The sequence below is a fragment of the Myotis yumanensis genome, unplaced genomic scaffold (genome assembly GCF_028538775.1).
Source record: "Myotis yumanensis isolate MYYU_CA2020_CCGP unplaced genomic scaffold, mMyoYum1.0.hap1 SCAF_6, whole genome shotgun sequence".
Classification (NCBI taxonomy): Eukaryota; Metazoa; Chordata; class Mammalia; order Chiroptera; family Vespertilionidae; genus Myotis; species Myotis yumanensis.
Genome location: NW_027223757.1, coordinates 20,481,518 through 20,503,061, shown reverse-complemented (window position 1 = coordinate 20,503,061; position 21,544 = coordinate 20,481,518). Strand labels below are relative to the sequence as shown.

The 21,544-nt window shown below is 39.1% G+C and overlaps 1 protein-coding gene across 7 annotated transcripts in view; it reads right to left on the bottom strand.

Moving 5' to 3' along the window:
* AKAP7 (A-kinase anchoring protein 7) overlaps nt 1-21,544 on the bottom strand; it is a 99,663-nt gene that overhangs the window by 38,625 nt on the left and 39,494 nt on the right. For all 7 annotated transcript variants that reach the window (XR_011471817.1, XR_011471816.1, XM_070417692.1 and 4 more), the window contains exon 6: nt 13,617-13,729. Coding sequence is in view for 5 of the 7 variants with exons in the window: in XM_070417692.1 (XP_070273793.1) it covers nt 13,617-13,729 (113 nt within the window). In the remaining 2 variants the exon portion in view is untranslated. The remainder of the gene's footprint in view (nt 1-13,616; nt 13,730-21,544) is intronic.

The window sequence follows — 21,544 nt, the reverse complement described above, 5'->3', positions numbered from 1 at the left end:
TTAACCTTAATTACCACTGTAAATACCCTGACTCCAAAAAAGTAACATTGGAGGTTTTAACCTATGAATTTAGTTGGGGGAGGCACACAATTCAGTCCATAACATGCAGTTATATACCCTTCAGGAATAGGTGATTGTAACACATTCACAATGCTCTATGCCCATTCTCTCTCTCTCTCTCTCTCTCTCTCTCTCTCTCTCTCTCTCTCTCTCCCTCTCCCTCTCCTGCCTGGGATTTCTCTCCCTGGTCCACTGTTAGTTAAGAGGCTCTTCTACAGGCTTTTGATTTACTTGCTCCAGATTTGTTCAGAGAGAATGACTGTTTCTCTGATTCCAGCTCCTAGGAGAGAACACCTAAAGGTCTAGTTCTACTCTGTTGTCCATGCATGATTTAATGAAAGATAGGAAAGGGATTGGGACCAGGGTGTTAGAGACACTTTTTATCAACTGTGAGCAAGAGCCCAGCAATCAGCTGTAGTGGGAGGGACCCTACAGCCCCTTGCAGGGCCGGGAGTTAACCTCCTTCACCTGCTGGGCCATGAGAGGTCTAGGACAGGGGCACTCAGGGGCTCAGTGCAGTGACTGTTAACCATCAGGTACAGATTTTCAATTATTTTAACCACTAACGCAACTGTCCTGGTAGCAGCTGAATATCTATCCTGGACGACATGACCATGTACTTCAAAAGTAGCTCCTATCAGCATACCCTCGTTAGGGAGGGGAGCAGTTAAAAGGGTTGTTGTGAACGAGGCAGCCATTCTCAATGTGCCTTCCACCCGAGAATGTTTCTGTAACAAACATTGTCTGTAACATTCCTCTAAGTCATCCCCTTTGTCTCTTGAATAGGGACATATACTTTGTCTCAGAGACAATGAGAGAATTTCCTCTCGCTCACTTGCAGGTGTCTGCCAATTCCCTCCTGGCTCTGGGGAACAAAGCAAGGGCTAGATTACTGGTCTATTATAAAAGGATATTCAGGGACAGCCAGATAAAAGAGATACAGGAGGCTAGATAGATGGAAAGAGCTCTGCGCTTCCACTTCCTCCTTAGGCACACCGCTCACCCCCCCCCCCCCGCCCCCGACACACACACACACACACACACACACACACACACGCTCCCTGGGTTCACCAACCAAGAAGCTGCTCCTTTACATGTCTTAATGACCCTTCATCTTTTGGCGTAACTACATTTTTGCTATTACCTGCACTGCTTCATTTCCATCTTCCTCCTGATTCGGACCCCCTGACTGCCTCCCTGTCAGCTGCAGTCTTCCCTCAGCCTCCCAGTAGGGATCACAGAGGCCCTTACCACCAAGGCTCAGTTCCACCCACACCTGCTCCTGACAGGGATGGAAAGAGGCGTCTTCACCACACCAGCCAATGGGCCCACATAGCGGGATGATTTCAGATCAGCGTCCAGCACCACCCATGAGGACTGCCTTGCAGTTTTCCCATCTCTCCTTCCCGCTGTTCTGGGCCAGCTTATGGGGCTGGGGTCTGCCTGGCCCCCGGTCTACCATGCCCATTTCCATCTGGCCCTGACACTCTATCTAGTGTTTGTCAGTAAGTTTAGAGATTTAAAAAAAAAAGTAAGGAGTGATGAAAATTGACAAGACAATAGTACTTTGGCTTTAACCCAATCTGGAAAAAATAAATAAGTCTTTCTGTCATCTGTATAACAACAATAATAGAAAATATGTAACATTTACAATGAACAGACACTACTCTAAGGACTTTTATTAACTACATAATTTAATCAAAATAATCCTATGAGACTGGTACCATTATGTCCCCCAGAAATTGAAGGAGAGAGAAATTAGGTCACTTACCAAAGGACACACAATTAGTAAGAGGTAGAGTTTGGATTCCGATTCAGAATAAGTAGAGAACACAGATAAATTGACAAGATCAAAATGACAGTATTCAAGCTTTTCATTATTTACTTTAAAATATTAAAATTCTAAGAAAATTAATCATATTTAAGATATAATCATATACATTATCATATTTCTAAAACTAATGTAAAAGTTACTTTGGGAGCTGTCATTAATATTAATAAATCAAGTGATAATTACATGTCCATGGTAAATGAATTTAATAGAGGAAGATGAGAATTAATTCATAGATACTACTTAAACATAGAAAAAATTATCCAAATAATCCATCCTGTAAAAAGATCTCTTCTTATACTTCTAATCCTATATAATAAAAGCCTAATATGCTAAGTGTCCAGTCAACCAGTCGTCCGTTCAACCAATCAAAGTATAATATGCTAATGATATGCTAAGGCCACTCAACCACTCACTATGATATGCACTGACCACCAGGGGGCAGACATTCCAACCAGTAGATTAGCTTGCTGCTGGGGTCTGGCTGATCAGGACTGAGAAAATGGCCCAGACACTCCCTGGAGCCCTCCTGAAGTCCCTCCCCGGCTGGCCAACCTCCCGTGTCCCTCCCTGACCCCGATCATGCACCAGTGGGGTCCCTTGGTCTGGCCTGTGCCCTCTCGCAATCTGGGACCCCTCGGGGGATGTCAAAGAGTTGGTTTCAGCCCGATCCCACAGGCCAGGCCGAGGCACCCCACTGATGCACAAATTCGTGCACCAGGCCTCTAGTACACAAATAATGAAGTAAAATACTGGCAGAAACTCTCCATGCTTTCTAAACCAGCTGTTTCCATCTTCTTAGTCCCTCTATTTTCAACTTGCTTTCATCCCTACTGCCTTGTTTGTGCTTGAGGTTTTGGGGAAAGAAAAAGTGGAAACTATCCTACCATCTTATCTAACATTTACAATATTACATCTTTCAGAAAATAATAGGTAGAAATGTAAGGAGGAAGGGCACACAATAAGAATTGGACCACTCTTGTTAATGATTATTCACCTTACTAACTATAGATAAGAGGTTTTCTTACAGACCCTGGGAAACCGGAGGATGTATTGCAGAGAGAAATTAGGGCTGTAAACAGATAATAGATGCCTCAGAGCCCAGATGGGTCCGTTACTCAGAAAAGAAAATGCATTGTGAGAACAGACAGAGGACAGGAGACGCTTTGATTTGGTTGCTGTGCCTGGACCCTGATCCCCTCCAGAAGGGGTGGAACTGTTTTTAACATCATAGAAAATTAACTACCTTGTTATCAGACTTCAAGATCTTAGAAGGAGACACACAGACCCTGGACCCTGCACCGCTTATCCTGCCCACCTCCCCTTGCATGTATTCTTTCTTCCTTATCCATATATACCATAATCAGCTGGATAGCAGGGGAGGTTAAAGCAGAATTTACAGGGTGACCTGCTCCTCTCCCATACTGCCAGCATTATTGGAATAAACACTCATATATGATTCAGCCTTATCTCTGCTTCATTTGGCTCAAGTAGTGACGGGCAGCCCAGACCTGTTTTGTGTCCAGTTTCAGAAGCATGTTTTAAACCTACTGTTGACACCTCCTTCTACCTATACTCACAGGCTGAGAGGAGCCGGTGCTCCTTGGTGGCATCAAGTGGAAAGGAAAGCAGCGGGCAGGTGATATGCAACTTCTACTACCCAGACCACCTCACAAAAGCCACCAACCGAAGGCGCGGTCTTGCTTCCTGGACCTGGAGCTTTTTTTCATCAAACAGAACAGAGGAAGAACATGGCTTCGGTTCAAAAACATTTAGCTCATTTATACTGACTAACAACATGTGAACCAGAGAGATAAGAGGTCGATGGTACCCAAGAAGTCCTCAAGGCTGCAAGCTCACTGAACACTACACCTTTATTTACAGCACAGTCTGTTCCCATAGACGCTCATTGTCTACCTATCAAAACTCTTTTCAATCCCCTGTCAAGCCTTCTCAGGTGTAGCATGGCAGATCACATGCTATTTGGCCATGTAAGTTATTATGTTTGCATGATGAGATGAAAGAGTAGTCTCCTAACAAGGCATCCAAGAATGCTTTCATAGAGCTCAATCTCAGCTGGGCTCTCAACTCCCCTTGATCAAACTCCAGCTGTATTCTTGGATCACCACAGTCTTGTGGTCACTCAAACGTAAACAAGCCGCAGCCTACTCCTCCCTATCACATCTGTTTTCCTAATATTTTGTTCCTTGGAACAAATAATGACATATTCTCCTAAACTCACCAACTTAACATTTAATTGTGTAAACTAAAGAATATGTGTTCTATAAACACAAAATATCCCCCACCTCAAAATTCCTCACCAAATATGATCTATACACTTACAACTTCATATATATACTAGAAGCTCGTTGCAGGAGGATTCCGGCAAGAATAGGGCTTCCTCGGGCCAATCGCTCTGCCAAGCCCCTCCGCCCAGGGCCGCAGACGGGGGTCCCAGCTGGGGACGGGGCTTAGGCGGCACACGGGGGCCCGGATGGCAGCTCGCACTGGCCCACCCTGCCTGCAGTATGCAAATTGGCCGCCATCTTTGTTGGCAGTTAATTTGCATATCACACTGATTAGCCAATGGGGGCGTAGCAAAGGTACAGTCAATTACCATGTTTGTCTATTATTAGATAGGATACACACACACACACACACACACACATATATAAATATATACACACATATTTATTGATGTCAGAGAGGGAGAGAGAGATAGAAACATCAATGATGAGTGAGACACATCAATTGGTTGCCTCCTGCATGCACCCCGACCAGGGCCAGGGATGGAGCCTGCAACCTAGGTATGTGCCCTTGACTGGAATCAAACCTGGGACCCTTCAGTCCATAGGTCGATGCTCTATCCACTGAGCCAAACCAGCTAGGGCTATACTCACAACTTTTTTAAGTATAAAAAACAGCTACTTTTAAAAAAATTATCTTTATTGTTGAAAGTATTACAGATGTCCTATTTTTCCCCATTGACCCCCCCTCCATTCCACACTCACCCCCCACCAGGCCTTCACCACACTATTGTCTGTGTCCATGGGTTATGCAAATATGCATATAAATTATTTGGTTAATCTCTTTCCACCCTACACCCCCCACCTTCCCTCTGAGATTTGTCAGTCTATTCCATGCTTCTATGTCTCTGGATCTTATACACTTACAACTTAATCTAAGATGTTTTCCTCCTTCGATGCAGTAGCTTCCCTCGTAAATCAATATTTCCCAACATTAAGAAATGCCAGAAAGCCACTGGTGTAAAACATTCTTGGGATCTCAACAATGAAATAGGACAATGAAGCTGTTCTGCAGAGAAGATCATTCAGAAATAAGTTCATAGAAAAATCTTAAAAAGTAATTTAAACTTGTTCTATAACACTAACCTCTATACCGCAACATACTTATATTATGGTCGAATGTATTCTGCTTTTATAGCCTAAAGGCAAAAAATGTGGAACCATGTACCTAAATTGGTCAGATTATTTACAGACAAAACTATAGTTTCAGATATAATAAAAAAAAAAAAAAGACAGTGTGGAAGGGACTGTGCATTGGCAAAATATTTTAAATTCATTCATAGACATCACTAATTGCAGTCTTGTAATGTTAAGCAAGAAAGACTTAGACTCCTAGAGAGTTTTTATAGCTCATACTGCTCCTATGCATCTAGTACTTGCTTCATTTCCCACTTTCTCATTAACAAATTCCTTGACTCTCCTCCCAAAATTCTTCCCTCCTCCCCCTCCCAACCCCCATCTTAACAGAACACCTCACCTCACCTAATTCACCCTCTTTCAATTCCCCAGGCATTTTCCCTACACACCACTTTGGACAGAAGCCCGTACCTAACAAAGGAAGGTGTCCCAACAAGGAAATGTTGCCAGAACTGAGTGAGGGAGTAGGAGAGAAATAACACTAAGATTTACATTAAGTGTGCTATACGTTAGGAAATGGTACAAGGAGGAAAGGTGCTCAATGATACAAGCCTTTTCATTCGATTTGGTTAGAAACATTCCCTGGGTAACATATTAGATAAAAGAGGGTTTTGTAGAAAAAAAAACAATAGTTGAATATGGAACAGTCATTACACATATGACTAAAGAATCAGGTGTACCTCTCAAACCAGTTTCAAAATAAATGCTTTTCACCAAGTAGAGAGAAAAAAGTATCCAAAGATTTTCTTTTTTAATATGATAAACATGGCTATGTAATATAACTTTATGTATAACAAGCAATTGGAATCTTTCTTTTGTCCTCATTTCAAACTTAAACATTTAATTGTGAAATCTCCCCTGGTATATTCTTAAAATACAGAATTGTAAGGATTACATAGTTTTTCTAACAGATTTAGACTCAGTATAATATATGAATATTTGATTATATATTTCTTTTTAAAAATTACAGTAAAAAATATATCAGATCAACCAGTGACTTTCACATAGCATTCTCTTTCAGAGATTTTAAACACAAAAGATCTTTGCAAAATTTAAAGAAGCACCTGTAGGCTAATAAAATAAACAGTGGGTTTGGTAGGCAAAAATTTTTTTTATATAAAAAATTTAAGAAACAAGGAATCTGTATTTTAGGATGATAGTATGCAAAAATATTATATACACTGGTGTATTTCTCTTTCGCTGTACCTGGTATGTGCTATCACAGTGGGCAGGGCCACAGGAAAGCGAGACCAGCCAAACCTGACACCATCCTCTCATATCCACCCCATCCACACTCTGGACAATTTAGACACATGCCAGTGGGGACATGTGTGATAGAAAGTTATAACCTGTTGAAAAGTGTGTTTCACATGATTTCCCTATCCATTCAGCTTATTCCCAGGTGACTACTCCCCTCACTTAATTCCTTCAAGGAGGGGCTTAAGAAAGTGGCAGAGCAGTCTTCCAGACTTCTCTACTCAAGGCTTCCTCCTCTTTTGCTACCGTGATGGACTGACATCACTAATTCATTCATATTCAGGGGTCCTCAAACTTTTTAAACAGGGGGCCAGTTCACTGTCCCTCCGACCGTTGGAGGGCCGGACTATAGTTTAAAAAAAACAACTATGAACAAATTCCTATGCACACTGCACATATCTTATTTTGAAGTAAAAAAAAAAACAAAACGGGAACAAATACAATATTTGTATTTGCATGTGGCCCGCGGGCCGTAGTTTGAGGACCCCTGATATAGATATAGATATAGATATAGATATAGATATAGATATAATTGGTTTTAGAGAGGGAGGGGAGAGGGGGAGGAGAGGGGAAGGAGGAAGGGGAGAGGGGGAGAGAAACATCAATGTGAGAGAGAAACATGGATTCATTGCCTCCTGTATGCACTCTGACCAGGCACCTTAACCCAAAACCTGACCTGGAAGCGAACCAGTGACCTTTTGGTGCACAGGACGACACTCAACCAACTGAGCCTCACCAGCCAGGGCTGGACTGACTCTTCTTGACAATATGGGCCCCTGTGAAAGCCTGCCTGCTCTGCCTCTCTATCGGCAGCCCTGAGCTCCTTCACTCACCTGAGCTATTCCCTCCCCTTCCGAAGGTGGTGCTTCCTGAGATTCTTCTCCTCCAGGCCTCCTGCCACACTTTCTGTGCCTTCTTACAGAGGAGCCCTCACCCTCGGGGAGTGAAACAAATGTACATGCAAGTTTTGCTGGTTGCAGTTGCTTCTGGACACGCTTACTGAGAATTTGCTATTTACAGATTTCTCTATCTCCTACTTTCACTAGAGTTTTGTGATGTTTTCCCCAATGTCTGTATTGCTCTGTAGGATTTTCAGAAGAAGAGATAGAAGATTCAAATAGCCACCATCTTCTTACCAGTATGCAAAGACCTTTCTCCTTTCTGTCATTCTCTTTCCATGCATATAAGAAAGCCAGTCTGCAGTCTAAAAAAATTCTCTGTGCCCTAGCCGGCTTGGCTCAGTGGATAGAGCGTCAGCCTGCGGACTGAGGGGTCCCAGGTTTGATTCCGGCCAAGGACACATGCCTGGGTTGCAGGCTCAACCTCCAGTGGGGTGCGTGCAGGAGGCAACCAATCAATGATTCTCTCTCATCATTGATGTTTCTATCTCTCTCTCTCCTTCTCCCTTCCTCTCTGAAACCAATAAAGAAATATATTTAAAAAAAAAAAAAAAAAGAAAAAAAATTCTCCAATGAACGCAAGACACTGGGATGGGGGTGAGGGCATGTGCCGGGGGTAGGGAGGCTGGGGGAAGGTCAGTTGGAAAAAAAAAAAGGAGACATATGTACTACTATTTGTAATGCTTTAAACAATAAAAAAAAAATTTAAATTCTCAATGTGAAGCCAAATTAGCCTATTTAGTTAAAATGCTTACCTTACAGACATTTCAGAATAGCATAGGAGTCAAGAGTCATTAAGACCATGTGCACTAAGAGTAAACATAGGTTAAGACAGGTTATGAGATTTGCCCAGGGCTAAACAATGGAGCTAAAACAAGAAGACTTATGCTCCTTCAAATTTATTACAGACTCCTTCAAGAAAGAACAGTTTAGCACTCCTGCATTTTGAAATGGTTTATAAAGGCCATTATCATGCAGCCCCAGGAAAGTGAGGGGCAGCCAAATTATTCCAGGCCAGTTAACAAGTTCCTGAGAAAATGTGCTACCTGATAGAGATATGGAGTAAATAATGGTAGTAGGAAAGGGAAGAGACAGTAGAGGGTCCTGGCTGGTGAAGGATGTAAAAAGCTGGGATTCGGCCAACCCTACTGTAGAATTTCATTACTCTCTTGGTCCTGTATACTCAGTCACCAAACTATTCAGAGACTGAGTTTTCCCCTTAATTGTACCTTAAGAACAAAATTTTCATCCAGATTCATCCAGACACTCTCCTTTCCCATTTCCCATTGCCATTTCTACTGCTAACTGTCCTATAATCTCTTCCCTACTTCCTCTCAACCTCATCATCAGATGGTCCAATAACCACCCTTCTGCCCCTGCTTTGTGTGTATCAAATTGTGTACTCAAAACAAACCACTCTAAGTGACAATAGTAGCCAACAGTAGTAATTTTTTTTAAAAAGCATTTCTTTCAGTCTAAAGTTCTCTAATTGTCTGACTCTGAAAAACTGCTACAAGGAAGTGCCAATTCATAAACTTCAACTGTGATCATTTAAGTGCTAGTTTAGTAACTTGAAAGAATCATAAATCATAAAAGACATCTATGAAGCACAGAAGATAATTTATGCTTTAAAAAAATCCTAATCTCTCCTTGAAAAGATCCCATTTATTTCATAAGGAATCTAGATCTGCATTAAGACGCTTGTTTCATTTGAAACTGGTCTTCTTCTGCCACCAAGTGTTAGCAACCAGTTTCTGCAACGTTTAAATCACAGAAAGACAGGGTCACTCAATGAGAAAAATAAGCCCAAAAGAATGCACTATAAAAAGCATGGGGCTGAACAAGTAGCAAACTAACCATGTGAAAAATATATATATTCTAAGGACACTAGACAAATAACTGTTACTATGTCAGAGACAACATAATTTAATAAGATTTTTGAGGCTTCATTAATTTGATGAAAAAACCCTGTAACTTTGAAAGCACAGTGATAATCAAAATAGCTTTAAAATACACAACTTTCAATACTCTTATGTGATATACCCACTGACATTTTATGAAACTAAGAATATGCAAAACCAACACATTAAGTAAATGCCTCCTGGTGTTAGAAAAATACATAATTGCCAAGAAAAGTCTTATGTTTCCCAGAATCTGGGTTAGAACTCAATGCTCTAGCTTGGTAACCAGAATACCATGTGTAACAGTGGTTCCTTATCAGGAGAACTAAAGTAGAGTGTCTACATTTTCAAAATTCTGAACACAATCTATAGAACTTTTGATTAGCCCACTGGGCTTTTGATTGCTTCTACTGAATGGTCTGATGACAGGTGCCTACAAGTGGACAGTATCCCAGAAGCCCAGGGACTTCTGCAGCCAACACTGACCACCACCAGGAAATTCTCACACTAATCTTTATGACCAGCCCAGGGGTGGTGAAGACTCATCCCTGCACCAGGCACTGTCCACATCTTTTAAGTCAATGAGATGTTTGACCTTCAGGAAAAACCAATTATGGCTCCAACTTGGAATCCTTTTTTGTATATCAGCATGGATACTGGCTTTTTAGGTCATTAAAAAATGGCACATTAGATGGTGAAAAAAATCAAATGAAGTACTACTACAACATAATTATACCTCCTGTATATAATAATGAATGGATCATCTATCTTACTATCCCCACACCTCGCACAGTCAAAATCCACATATAACTTTGAAATCCCCAAAACTTTTAACTTCTATTAGCCTACTCTTGACCAGAAGTTTTATCAATAACATAAACAGTTGATTAACACATCTTTTGCATGTTATATTATTATAGACAGTATTTTGACAATAAAGAAAAAAAAGTGTTAAGAATATCATAAGGAAGAGAAATATACTTACAGTATTTATTGAAAAAATCTGTGCATAAATGGATCCGCATAGTACAAACCTGTATTGTTCAGGGGTCAATGGCACATTTATTTCTGTTTTAAAGGAACAATATGCATGTATATGCACCTGTATATATTTGCAGTGTATAGGAAAAGGTCAGAAGGATAGACTAGTAGTGGTGACCTACAGAGAAAAATTAAATTGGGAGAAAGGGGATGGCAGGGCAGTGAGGAGGAAAAAATTATATCTTTCACTCTACAGGTTTGTTGCATTTGATAGTTTACAGTGAGCATATATTCACCTAATATTTTTAAAACTAAAATAGCTTGTAATGTGAAAACAGTACTTGAAATGAGACAAACTTCCTAATATTTGAGTGAAAATGAACCTATTTTTTCACACACTTTCTCTCTCCTTTTATTTCATTCTAAACCTAAACAACACTGAATACTAGCGATACATCCCATTACTGACTTTATCAATGGCCACTCCCTTGTAAATGAGTAGACCAGGATAAAATCCCAGAAGACCATTAGTGCTAAGAGATGGGAACAGACAGTGGGAAATGCACAAAAGTTAAGAAGAAAGACCAAACAGTCACATTTTCAAATAATCTTCATTGCAAATGACAGAGCATAATAAAAATCCACTTTTATGTGTATGCCACCTTTTCATATTGTTTTTCACTTTTACAGTGGAACCAATGATTTGCTACATAGAGAAAATGCTTGACATTTATTTAAGACTGCAAGTCTCAAGAGTATACAGGAGGTCCTCAAATAATATCATTTTGGAATAAAGTCCATGAGATGCCACAGGAACTTAACTCTTGTTTATATCAGTTAGGGTAAAACTGAATTCATTACACCTCGTTTCGCTGAAGTTCCAAGAACCTATTGCTGACGTTCATTGAAGACTTATTGTATTACACACAGATCCTCTGGATCAGAATCACCCATGGCACTTACTAAACATCAAAAGTCAAGGTCTTTTTTTTATTTTATTTATCTTTATTGTTGAAAGTATTGCAGATGTCCCCTTTTCATTCCCACTGACCCCTTCTAGCCTGCACACACACACCCACACACACACATACACACACCCCACCCCAGGCCTTCACCACACTATGGCCTATGTCCATGGGTTATGCATATATTCAAACAACTTCTTTGGTTAATCTTTTCCCACCTGATCCATCTAACTCCAGATCTGAAGTAAGAGGGTGGAAATCTGCAGCTTCACCAAGCATCCCAGGTGACTCATGAATCCCAACATTTAAGATAGAACTTTCTTAAGCATTCAGAAACACTGAACATCATAGTAGTAACCGGAAAGGAATCATTTCATAGATTAGAAGAAAATATTCTTATTTGGCTTTCTGAAAAAAACAGTAAGGTCATACATACTTTATTTTCTAAAGATTAAGCATTCTAACCTAAACAAAATCCAAGCTGATTTAGAGTTTATATACCACATAAGCAAGGACTGCTTCTATTTTGATCATAACTCAGCCCAGCACCCAGTATCTGGCAGATAGTAAGCCCTCAATAAAGATCTGTTAAATTAATATGATTTGGACCAGATTGCTCCTCACATATATAAATTAATTTGGATAAAATGGGCATGGCCAGTGGGAGGGAAGAAAATGAGACTGAGAATGAGATAAGATGGATTCTACACAGGGCTCTGCAACTAAGGAGAATATGATCTCATTTCTGCCACTTAACCTTTCTAAGTCCCATTTCCTTTCTGTAAAGGAAGGGAGCAGATCCCGTGAAATTAACTGCCAAAGAATCATTTCAATTCAGTATGAAATATTGAAATTGAGATTCTAGAGGAGTCTAAATATTCCTCTGATAAATGTGCTTGGGTGCTATCATTTCAAAGTTAATATTGTAAAGACAGAAACACTTTGAAATGTGGATTATTACCTTCACCACTGATTTGTCATTCTGTGATTAAGTTTGAAACCACTGGGAAGAGGGTAATCCATTTGAAAGCAAAAAAGGAAAGATCACAAGTAAAAAGGTAAACTGTCAGTCTATAAGTTGTGTCAGTTGTTATCATTCCAAATTTCAAAATCTATTATTTACACAACTATTTTTACCAAAATAGTCTAGAATGGCTCCTAATATAGTTAATATTGAATGTGGGGCATAGTTTGAAAAAAACACCAACAAAACAAACATGCAAGATTTCTTTTTGAGAAGAATTTTACAATAGTTTATAGAAAACTCATAACCACAGGATGGTCAATCACTTAAACACATGTCTTAAAGGACCAAAGAGACTTTCTGAGCACAGAGACAATAAATACAAAATGTGGCAAATTTAGAAAAAAAGATCTACTTACTAATAAACATGCCCTTCATTTATAGAGCTGTAAATCAGTCTTAACTGCAGCCAAGGGTCATGGGAAGCAGGAGTGAATACTAATCTGCATGGCCACCTTCACAACTCTGATATATCAGAGCAGGTGAGCAGATGTCTTAACGTGCATGAGCAACTCCCTAGGCTGCAATGGGAAAAACGATGAAGGGTGCCCTTCAGATTCCAGGAGAAATGCTCATGGATCCAGAAGAAAGTCAACAATTATCCCGACCTCTGAAGGAGAGGGAGTGGCCTGGGAAGGCAGAAAGTCACCCTGAGACAGGGGAAGTCAAGACACATGTCCCTTGGCTTGCGTCACTGTTTGACCATCTTCAGGGAGAAGTACTTTTAAGTACAAGGTTTCCCACAGTTACCCTCTTGCCCCGTCCCAGGAGCACTTGCTCCAAGCCCTCAATGGAGACAGCTATTGGAAACTTTAGAAGAGCTCTGTAGACTAGGGTTAAAAAGTTTGTCCCCTTGAAAAACCCAGTTTCAGTGAGCAGCACTAGTGTATGCAGGTCAGTGGAGGAAGCTTTGATAGCAGCAGGCTGAAAACAACAATTATCAAAGAAAGCAGAAAATAAAACCTTGGCACTACCTCAAGGCCTTTTGAGGGATGAAGCAGGTGTGGCAATAGACAAAGAAGCAGCGAGTGTTGGTCACAGTATACAGCCAAGAGCCACGCTGTCAAAGGAGGGAACACATAGAACAGCCTCCATGGAGGCTCATGAGCTAACTTAGCATCCCCGGGAAGTAGACCCAGGAGCAATAATAGTAAGTAGGGTGTCAAAACCCACCACAATGTCATTCATGCTGCTGACCATGCTTAATGTTGGTGTAGCCAGTAAAACAAGGTTTGCAATAAAAATGGCCACTCACCACCTTCCAGAGCCATGGTACTTGGGACAATTTCATGAAGGTCAAATGAGGCTTAAAACTTCTGCTTTCTCCTGCCAAGATGCCTTTTTCTTGAAATGTCCTTTTTGCAGCCTCTGAAGTAAATAAAAAGAAACACAAAAATGTTACTACAACACATGGCTTTCTTTATAAAAATGGCAAGTCAAAAAATAACAAAATATTTTATAATAAAGATTGTTTTATATATCTATGATTTTTAAAATATTTTTTATTGATTTCAGAAAGGAAGAGAGAGAGATAGAAACATCAATGATGAGAATCATTGATTGGCTGCTTCCTGCATGCCTCCTACTGGGGATTGAGCCTGCAACCCAGGCATATGCCCTTGACCATAATTAAACCCAGGACCCTCCAGTCCGTAGGCCAATGCTCTATCCACTGAGCCAAACCAGCCAGGGCTATGATATTTTTTTTAAAAAAAGAGAGAGAAAAACAATGTACATGATAAACATATATATGACAGTTAAATCTGCAATAATTTCAAACATTGGGTAAAGCACACAAAAGCAATAATTTGAAAGAGAAACATTTAATAAAGTAACTGACTGATAAGATGCTGACTCACTGATTATACCAGAAGTGTCCAAAGGTATAAAAAAGGACTAGCTGATCTGTGCCCTTCATCTAAAATTTCTGCTTTGACCAAGATGGAAAAACAGAAATTAGATTTGCTCTCGCATCTGAAACAACCAATAAAAGGACAACGTATATGAAACAAAGGTTTGCAAGACACTGTATCCATCAAGAAATAAAGGCCAGTGGCCCCTGAGAGATGAGAAGCAAACAAGATGAGCCCGACTGCCCAGCTTACATCCTTGAGTGTCTAGGCCTTCGTGCAAGGAGAATAGAGCCCAGTCACCTCATTGGTTCAGGAAAAAGAGCTGAGAGTAGGCATCTGGAGATCCCAGGGCAAAGAACTGGAGAAGTGAGACTTACACAGAGTGAAAACTCCAGAGATCTGCAAAGGGTCCCCCTTGAGTATTTAGCTGAGCATCGATACCAGCACATACATGTGAGCAAACTATGTGGGGCATGTCCTAAAACACCCTTCATTGCAAATCACTGCCACCAAATGATTTTTCTTCTCTCTTCTATGGCAATAGAGGAGGTTAAGCAAGAGACTGTTAAAATGCCAAGAAAACACTGGTTCTCAGTTGTAGACAGTTTTGCCTGAGTTAAGCAGCAACAGACCTCATGGAACATGGAGGACTAGAGTACCAGGCTGGAAGGCTATGACGTCAAGATGCCCAAAGTACAAAGGAGAACAGGTCCAGCGACACCACGAGGTCTTCCATCGGGCACCACTGAAACCAGGCACAGCCAAGGGCTAGAAATGCTGCCATCAGCCTCAGACTGATGGTAGCTACCGCTGATGACACAGCCCATCTCGAGAATGGATTCTGCACGGTTCTTCTTTGGTCAAGTTACTAGCTTCTGATTCAAAGTCTGAGCCAAAGCAAGATCATGTTCCTGGCACCAAAAGAATCTATGAAAGAATGTATCTGACATGGAGATGCTGGGAAAGAGTTTAGATATTGAACAGCCAAAAAAAAGTCAATGGTCTAGGCATACATGTGTTTTAAAACAATAAGAGTATATTCAGGACAAGTACTATTATAATTAACTAGAAACAGAACAAGTGGAGAAACCAAGATGGCGGCATAGGTTAATGCCGGAGTTTGCTGCCTCGAACAACCACTTCAAAAATACAACTAAGAGATGGAACGGACATCATCCAGAACCACAGGAAGGCTGGCTGAATGGAAGTTCTACAACTAGGAGGAACCGAGAATCAGAGGCGGCGCAGTGCTGAAGTAAAATACTAAGGTGCGGAGTGCGCGCAGCGTGGGCTGGTGGCTGAGGGCGTGGTTGTCTGTTACAATCCGGAGGGAGCCTCAGACTCAGAGCTCCAGATCCGGGCGAGTCTCTAGGGACCCAGACTCAAACGGGAGAAGCAGGACTGTCTGGCTACGGTCCCTCCAAGGTTTGCAGCTGTTGCTGGGACAGAGAGGCCGAGCCCCTGGGGACAGACTGAGAGCAGCCATAACTGCTCCCTCCTCCACCCTGTTGATCCCGTGGGACCCGCCCCGCCCAAGCCCTGCACAGAGGCATTTGCCGGATAGCCTCAGGCAAAGGCTAGATTAGCACTTCCCTAGAGGACACAAGTTCTTCCACTGCAGACACAGCTGATTATCACAGCCAGTCAGCCTGGAGGTCAAATCCCTCTAGTATTAACTATAACAATCAAGGCTTAACTACAACAAGACTGCGCACAAAGACCACTAGAGGGTGTACCAAGAAAGCGTAAAAAACGCGGAGACAAAGAAACAGGACAAAACTATCAAGGGAGGATATTGAGTTCAGAACCACACTTTTGAGGTCTCTCAAGAGGCTTCTAGAGTCTGTCGATAAACTTGATGAGATGTACAGGAAATCTAATGAGACCCTCGGTGGTGTGATAAAGGACCATCTAGAAAGTAAGCATACACTGACTGAAATAAAGAATATTATACAGACTCCCAACAGCAGACCAGAGGAGCACAAGAATCAAGTCAAAGATTTGAAATGCGAAAAAGCAAAAAACACCCAACCGGAAAAGCAAAATGAAAAAAGAACCCAAAAAGACGAAGATAGTAAGGAGCCTGTGGGACAGCTTCAAGTGTACAAACATCAGAATTATAGGGGTACCAGAAGATGAGAGAGAGCAAGATACTGAAAACCTATTTGAAGAAATAATGACAGAAAACTTCCCCCACCTGGTGAAAGAAATAGACTTACAGGTCCAGGAAGCGCAGAGAACCCCAAAAAAGGAATCCAAAGAGGACCACACCAAGACACATCATCATTAAAATGCCAAGAGCAAAAGACAAAGAGAGAATCTTAAAAGCAGCAAGAGAAAGAGACTCAGTTACCTACAAGGGAATACCCATACGACTGTCAGCTGATTTCTCAACAGAAACTTTGCAGGCCAGAAGGGAGTGGCAAGAAATATTCAAAGTGGTGAATAGCAAGAACCTACAACCAAGATTACTTTATCCAGCAAAGCTATCATTCAGAATTGAAGGTCAGATAAAGAGCTTCACAGATAAGGAAAAGCTAAAGGAGTTCATCACCACCAAACCAGTATTATATGAAATATTATAATTAACTTACCAACTTTTAGCTCATATAAATTACAAGCAGGTATATCTTTCCTCAATTATTTTGGCATATTCTCAACTGTTTTAAATAGACACAGAGTCAAAATATTGGGCTGATTCATACAAAATTGTCTTTTTTATGAGTCAAAAAACAGTCAAACATTGGCAATGTCTGATGGCTTAACATATACCATAGTAAACCAACTTATTAAGTTCCTAACATCTGAGTGAAGAAATTAGGGCACATTTTCCAAGCTTCAAGTATTTGAGGAATTATGACATAGATGAGCTTCTGATAGAATTTACCAATATGTTCATAGCAACCCAGAAAACAGAAATAGCATGAAGATATAAAAGCAAAAATTCATTTATTCAATTATGTTCTGAGCACTTCCTATATATGCCCGGCACATTATCTGTTAAAGTCAGCAAGCACATCCCTGCTTTCATGGAGCTTGTAGTCTCACGGGACAGATTTCAACCCAATGAAGAGGAGGACTTAATAATATTCAGAATTGTCAAAACATGCAAGAGCTCTGGCTGATGTTGTTCAGTGATTAAAGGATTGGCCTACATACACCAAAGGGTCGAAGGTTAGATTCCTGGTCAAGGGCATGTACCTGGGTTGCAGGTTTGATCCTTGGCCCCAGCTGAGGCAAATTGGGAGGCAAGCAATTGATGTGTATTGCATCGATGTTTCTCTCTCTCTTTCTCCCTCATCCTGCCCTTCCTTCCACACTCACTAAAAAAAAAAATCAGTGGAAAAAATATACTCTGGTGAGGATTAACAACAACAAAAACATACAAGAGATATCATGAAAGTAATTTTTTCAAAAGAAAGTAAAATAGTAGGCATCTGCATCATTTATTACTATCTACATTAGTTTTACATATTATTTGATTCCAAAGAAACAGCATTTTTCAATTTACTGGTTAAATGTTGAATCAAAAGTTTTCATTATTGACTGAAATAATGGATATCTATTCACAATACTGTTTTTAAAAATATTGTCACAAAGCACATTTAATTTTTATTAATTTTTTTTTTCAGTACAGCATATGCTCTAGGTCAGTGATGGCGAACCTATGACACACGTGTCAGAGGTGACATGCGAACTCATTTTTTTGGTTGATTTTTCTTTGTTAAATGGCATTTTAATATATAAAATAAATATCAAAAATATAAGTCTTTGTTTTACTATGGTTGCAAATATCAAAAAATTTCTATATGTGACACGGCACCAGAGTTAAGTTAGGGTTTTTCAAAATGCTGACACACCGAGCTCAAAAGGTTCGCCATCACTGCTCCAGGTACATGGGAATAGGGAAAGAGAAAAGGACGCCTGCTTTTGGAAAAGTACATCTTAGTATTGATTTTATATTCCTAATAACAGTATAATCTATTGCTTAGCCAGAGTACTGGGTAATAGTTATAGAAATACTATTCTTGAGATAAGAAGAGTTTTTGCTAGTGTGAACACCACATGTCATTCTTCATCTATGCTAACATATTCTGGAAGAGAAGCTTATGAATAATTTAAGAGATTGTTCAATTCCTTCTAGTACCACAGACATTCCTTCAAGCACTAAATAGAAAATCACAGTGCAAACACATCAGATATCCTTCACAAGTCAGCTAAGAATACTCCTAAATAATACAATTTACCTTATAGCTAAAGATAAAAATTGTCTGAAGAACAATTTCTTAAAATATATTTTAATAGTAATAGACTTCACTATATAAATGAACACTGCAATAAATAATTTATAAAGAAACAATACTTTTGTTATCCTAACAGTTTTGTTTTATCTAGATGGTTTTTTGAGTGTGTGGGGGTTTTTTGTTTTCTTTGTTTGTTTGTTTGTTTGTTTTTTTCATCTATTCAACAAATATTTATTGAGCATGCCAGATACTGGGAAGTTTCATCTGTTTTTTAAGATAGATAGATAGGTAGATAGGAAATTTATTCAGGTAAACTCTTTTAAATACGTAGCAACTATAAATTTATACCTTACATGCAAATAAATTGCTAGATATTGTCTCAAAGTAAACTATAACATATTGATTTTAATACAATAATGTATTTTTAATTATATACATTTTCTTGCAAAGCAAATATTTCTTCTCCTTTTTTCCCCTTTTGTCATTATCTCCCGTTTTTAAAAATTTTGAGGGCGTTTATATGATAGCATGATGAATAACTTGAGAATAATCACAAAGAGGTTTATTTTTATTGAGGTATACAAAGAGATTTATTAATAAGAATAGTCTAAAATACGAATGTAAATCAGGTGGTCCTAATTCTTTTTTTCTTTATTTTTAAAAAATTTTTTAGAGAGGAAGGAAGAGGAAAAGGGGGAGAGAGAGAGAGAAAGAAAGAGAGAGAGAGAGAGAGAGAAACATCAATGTGAGAGAAATACATCCATTGTTGCCTCCCGCACACACCCCGACCAGGGCTGGAACCCACAACCTTCCCATGCACGGGATGCTGCTCCAACCAACTGAGCCACACTGGCCAGGATGGTCCTGATACATTCTTAACTATATATACTGTGTGTCAGTATGTGGATACAACGGAAGTAATATGTTAGATTTTAGTTTTAAAAAGACTGATTTGTGATTAAACAATACACCATACAATAAAGATGGTAAGTTCTTTCCATGCTTTCCAATTGGGAGATGCTTTCTAATATCATTGTAAGATACAGTAAAATTATGTTACATATAATATTTAAAATCTCAATAAAATTTTAGAATCATTTTTTAGCCATCTAAAATTTTAAAGAAATAAAAACCATACAACTGTTCTTATCATTCCTATTTTATTACTATTTAAAGGATTCTTATTCCCATATGCTGCTTAAACTGTTTCATTTTAAATAGTTTTAGTGAGTCATTTGAACTATATGCTTCAACATAAAGGCTGACATAATGTTGAAACCAACTTCAATTTAAATATTTTATATTCATCATTTTAAATAGATATGTCCAATTGATTGCTGTGTAAAAATGTCAAATAGAACTTTAAAACATTACAAGCAAGTCTTAAAAATTATATCTTGATGCCAGAGGAATCACATTCATTCCATTGCAATTGACAAAAACCAAAACAAAACAAAAAAAAAACAGATTGAGCATCCCAATAACATTGGCCCAGTTCTCCTATTATTCAACTTTGTTCTTAGGTCATTTAACCTTGAGAGTAAAAGTGATGAGGTCCCTTCTGTCTGGTCCCTTCTTATCCTAACAACCAGCTAATCCAACTGAACTGTCAGAGAGCTCCGGTACAACATTTGGAAGGGATTCTAGACACCAGGGCTGTGTTTGATTGTGATGCAAAGATTTATACATGAATGTCATTGAAGGAAGAGAGACTATCCAAGGTTAAGTGTTCTTTCAATTAGACTTTTATGTTTATATCTAAATTTTTCATTGGCTTATATATCTGTTAAAATACATATTTATTGAACCTCTATTTTGTAGTAGGCTCTAGGGACACAAAAATGGAAGATTCTCTTAAAGAGCTTTCACTCTAATTGAGAAAGGTAGATTTCTAAGTAAACAAATGCCATGTGGTGTTACAGTTTCTACAGGAGATATCCATCTACAGGGTATGGGGGGATTAGAGGAGAAGATGGTCATTTCTATTTTGTTTTTTTTTTTTAATATATTTTATTGATTTTTTACAGAGAGGAAGGGAGAGAGATAGAGAGTTAGAAACATCGATGAGAGAGAAACATCGATCAGCTGCCTCCTGCACATCTCCTACTGGGGATGTGCCCGCAACCCAGGTACATGCCCTTGACCGGAATCGAACCTGGGACCTTTCAGTCCGCAGGCCGACACTCTATCCACTGAGCCAAACCAGTTTCGGCGGTCATTTCTATTTTGAAGAAACAAAACAAGCCTTTATTTTAGAAGTAAAACTTGACATGAGTCTTAAAAAAGAAATACATCAATGATACAATCCATAAAAAATTTAAAAAAACAACTCCATTTAAAATATTACCAAAAATAATAAAATACTTAGAACTAAACTTTAACAAGGAGGCAAAAAATTCATACACTAAAAATTACAAAATGGTACTGAAAGAAATTAAAAATAAACACACACACAAATAAATGAAAAGACACCTCACATTCATGGAGTGGAAGAATTAATATTGTTAAGATGTCAACATTACTACCCAAAGCGATCTATAGATTTAATGTAAATCTCTATCAAAATTCCAATGGTGTTTAGCAAAAATAGAAAAATCATCCTAAAACTCATTTGGAATCTCAAGGGACAATGAATAGCCAAAAATTCTTTATAAAGAAGAAAAAGTTGAAGATCTAACATTTCCTGATTTCAAAATTTACTACAAAGCTAAATAATCATAATGGTATGGTACTGGCATGAAGACAAACATTATAGGCCAATGGAACAAAGGGGTGCCAGACTATCAAATGGGGAAAGTTACAGTCTTTTAAAAAAAAAGTGTTGGGAAAACTGGATATTCATATGCAAAATAATGAAGTTAGACCCTTATACCATATACAAAAATTAACTCAAAATTTATCAAAGACTAAATTAAACATGGAAGCTAAATTATAAAACTTATAGAAGAAAACTTCATTATACTGGATTTAACAACAATTTTTTTATATATGACACCAAAACCACAGGCAACAAAAGTTAAAACAGATAAACTGGACTAAATTTTAAAACTTCTGGAAAATTAAAAAGTTAAAAAAAATTAAAAAGT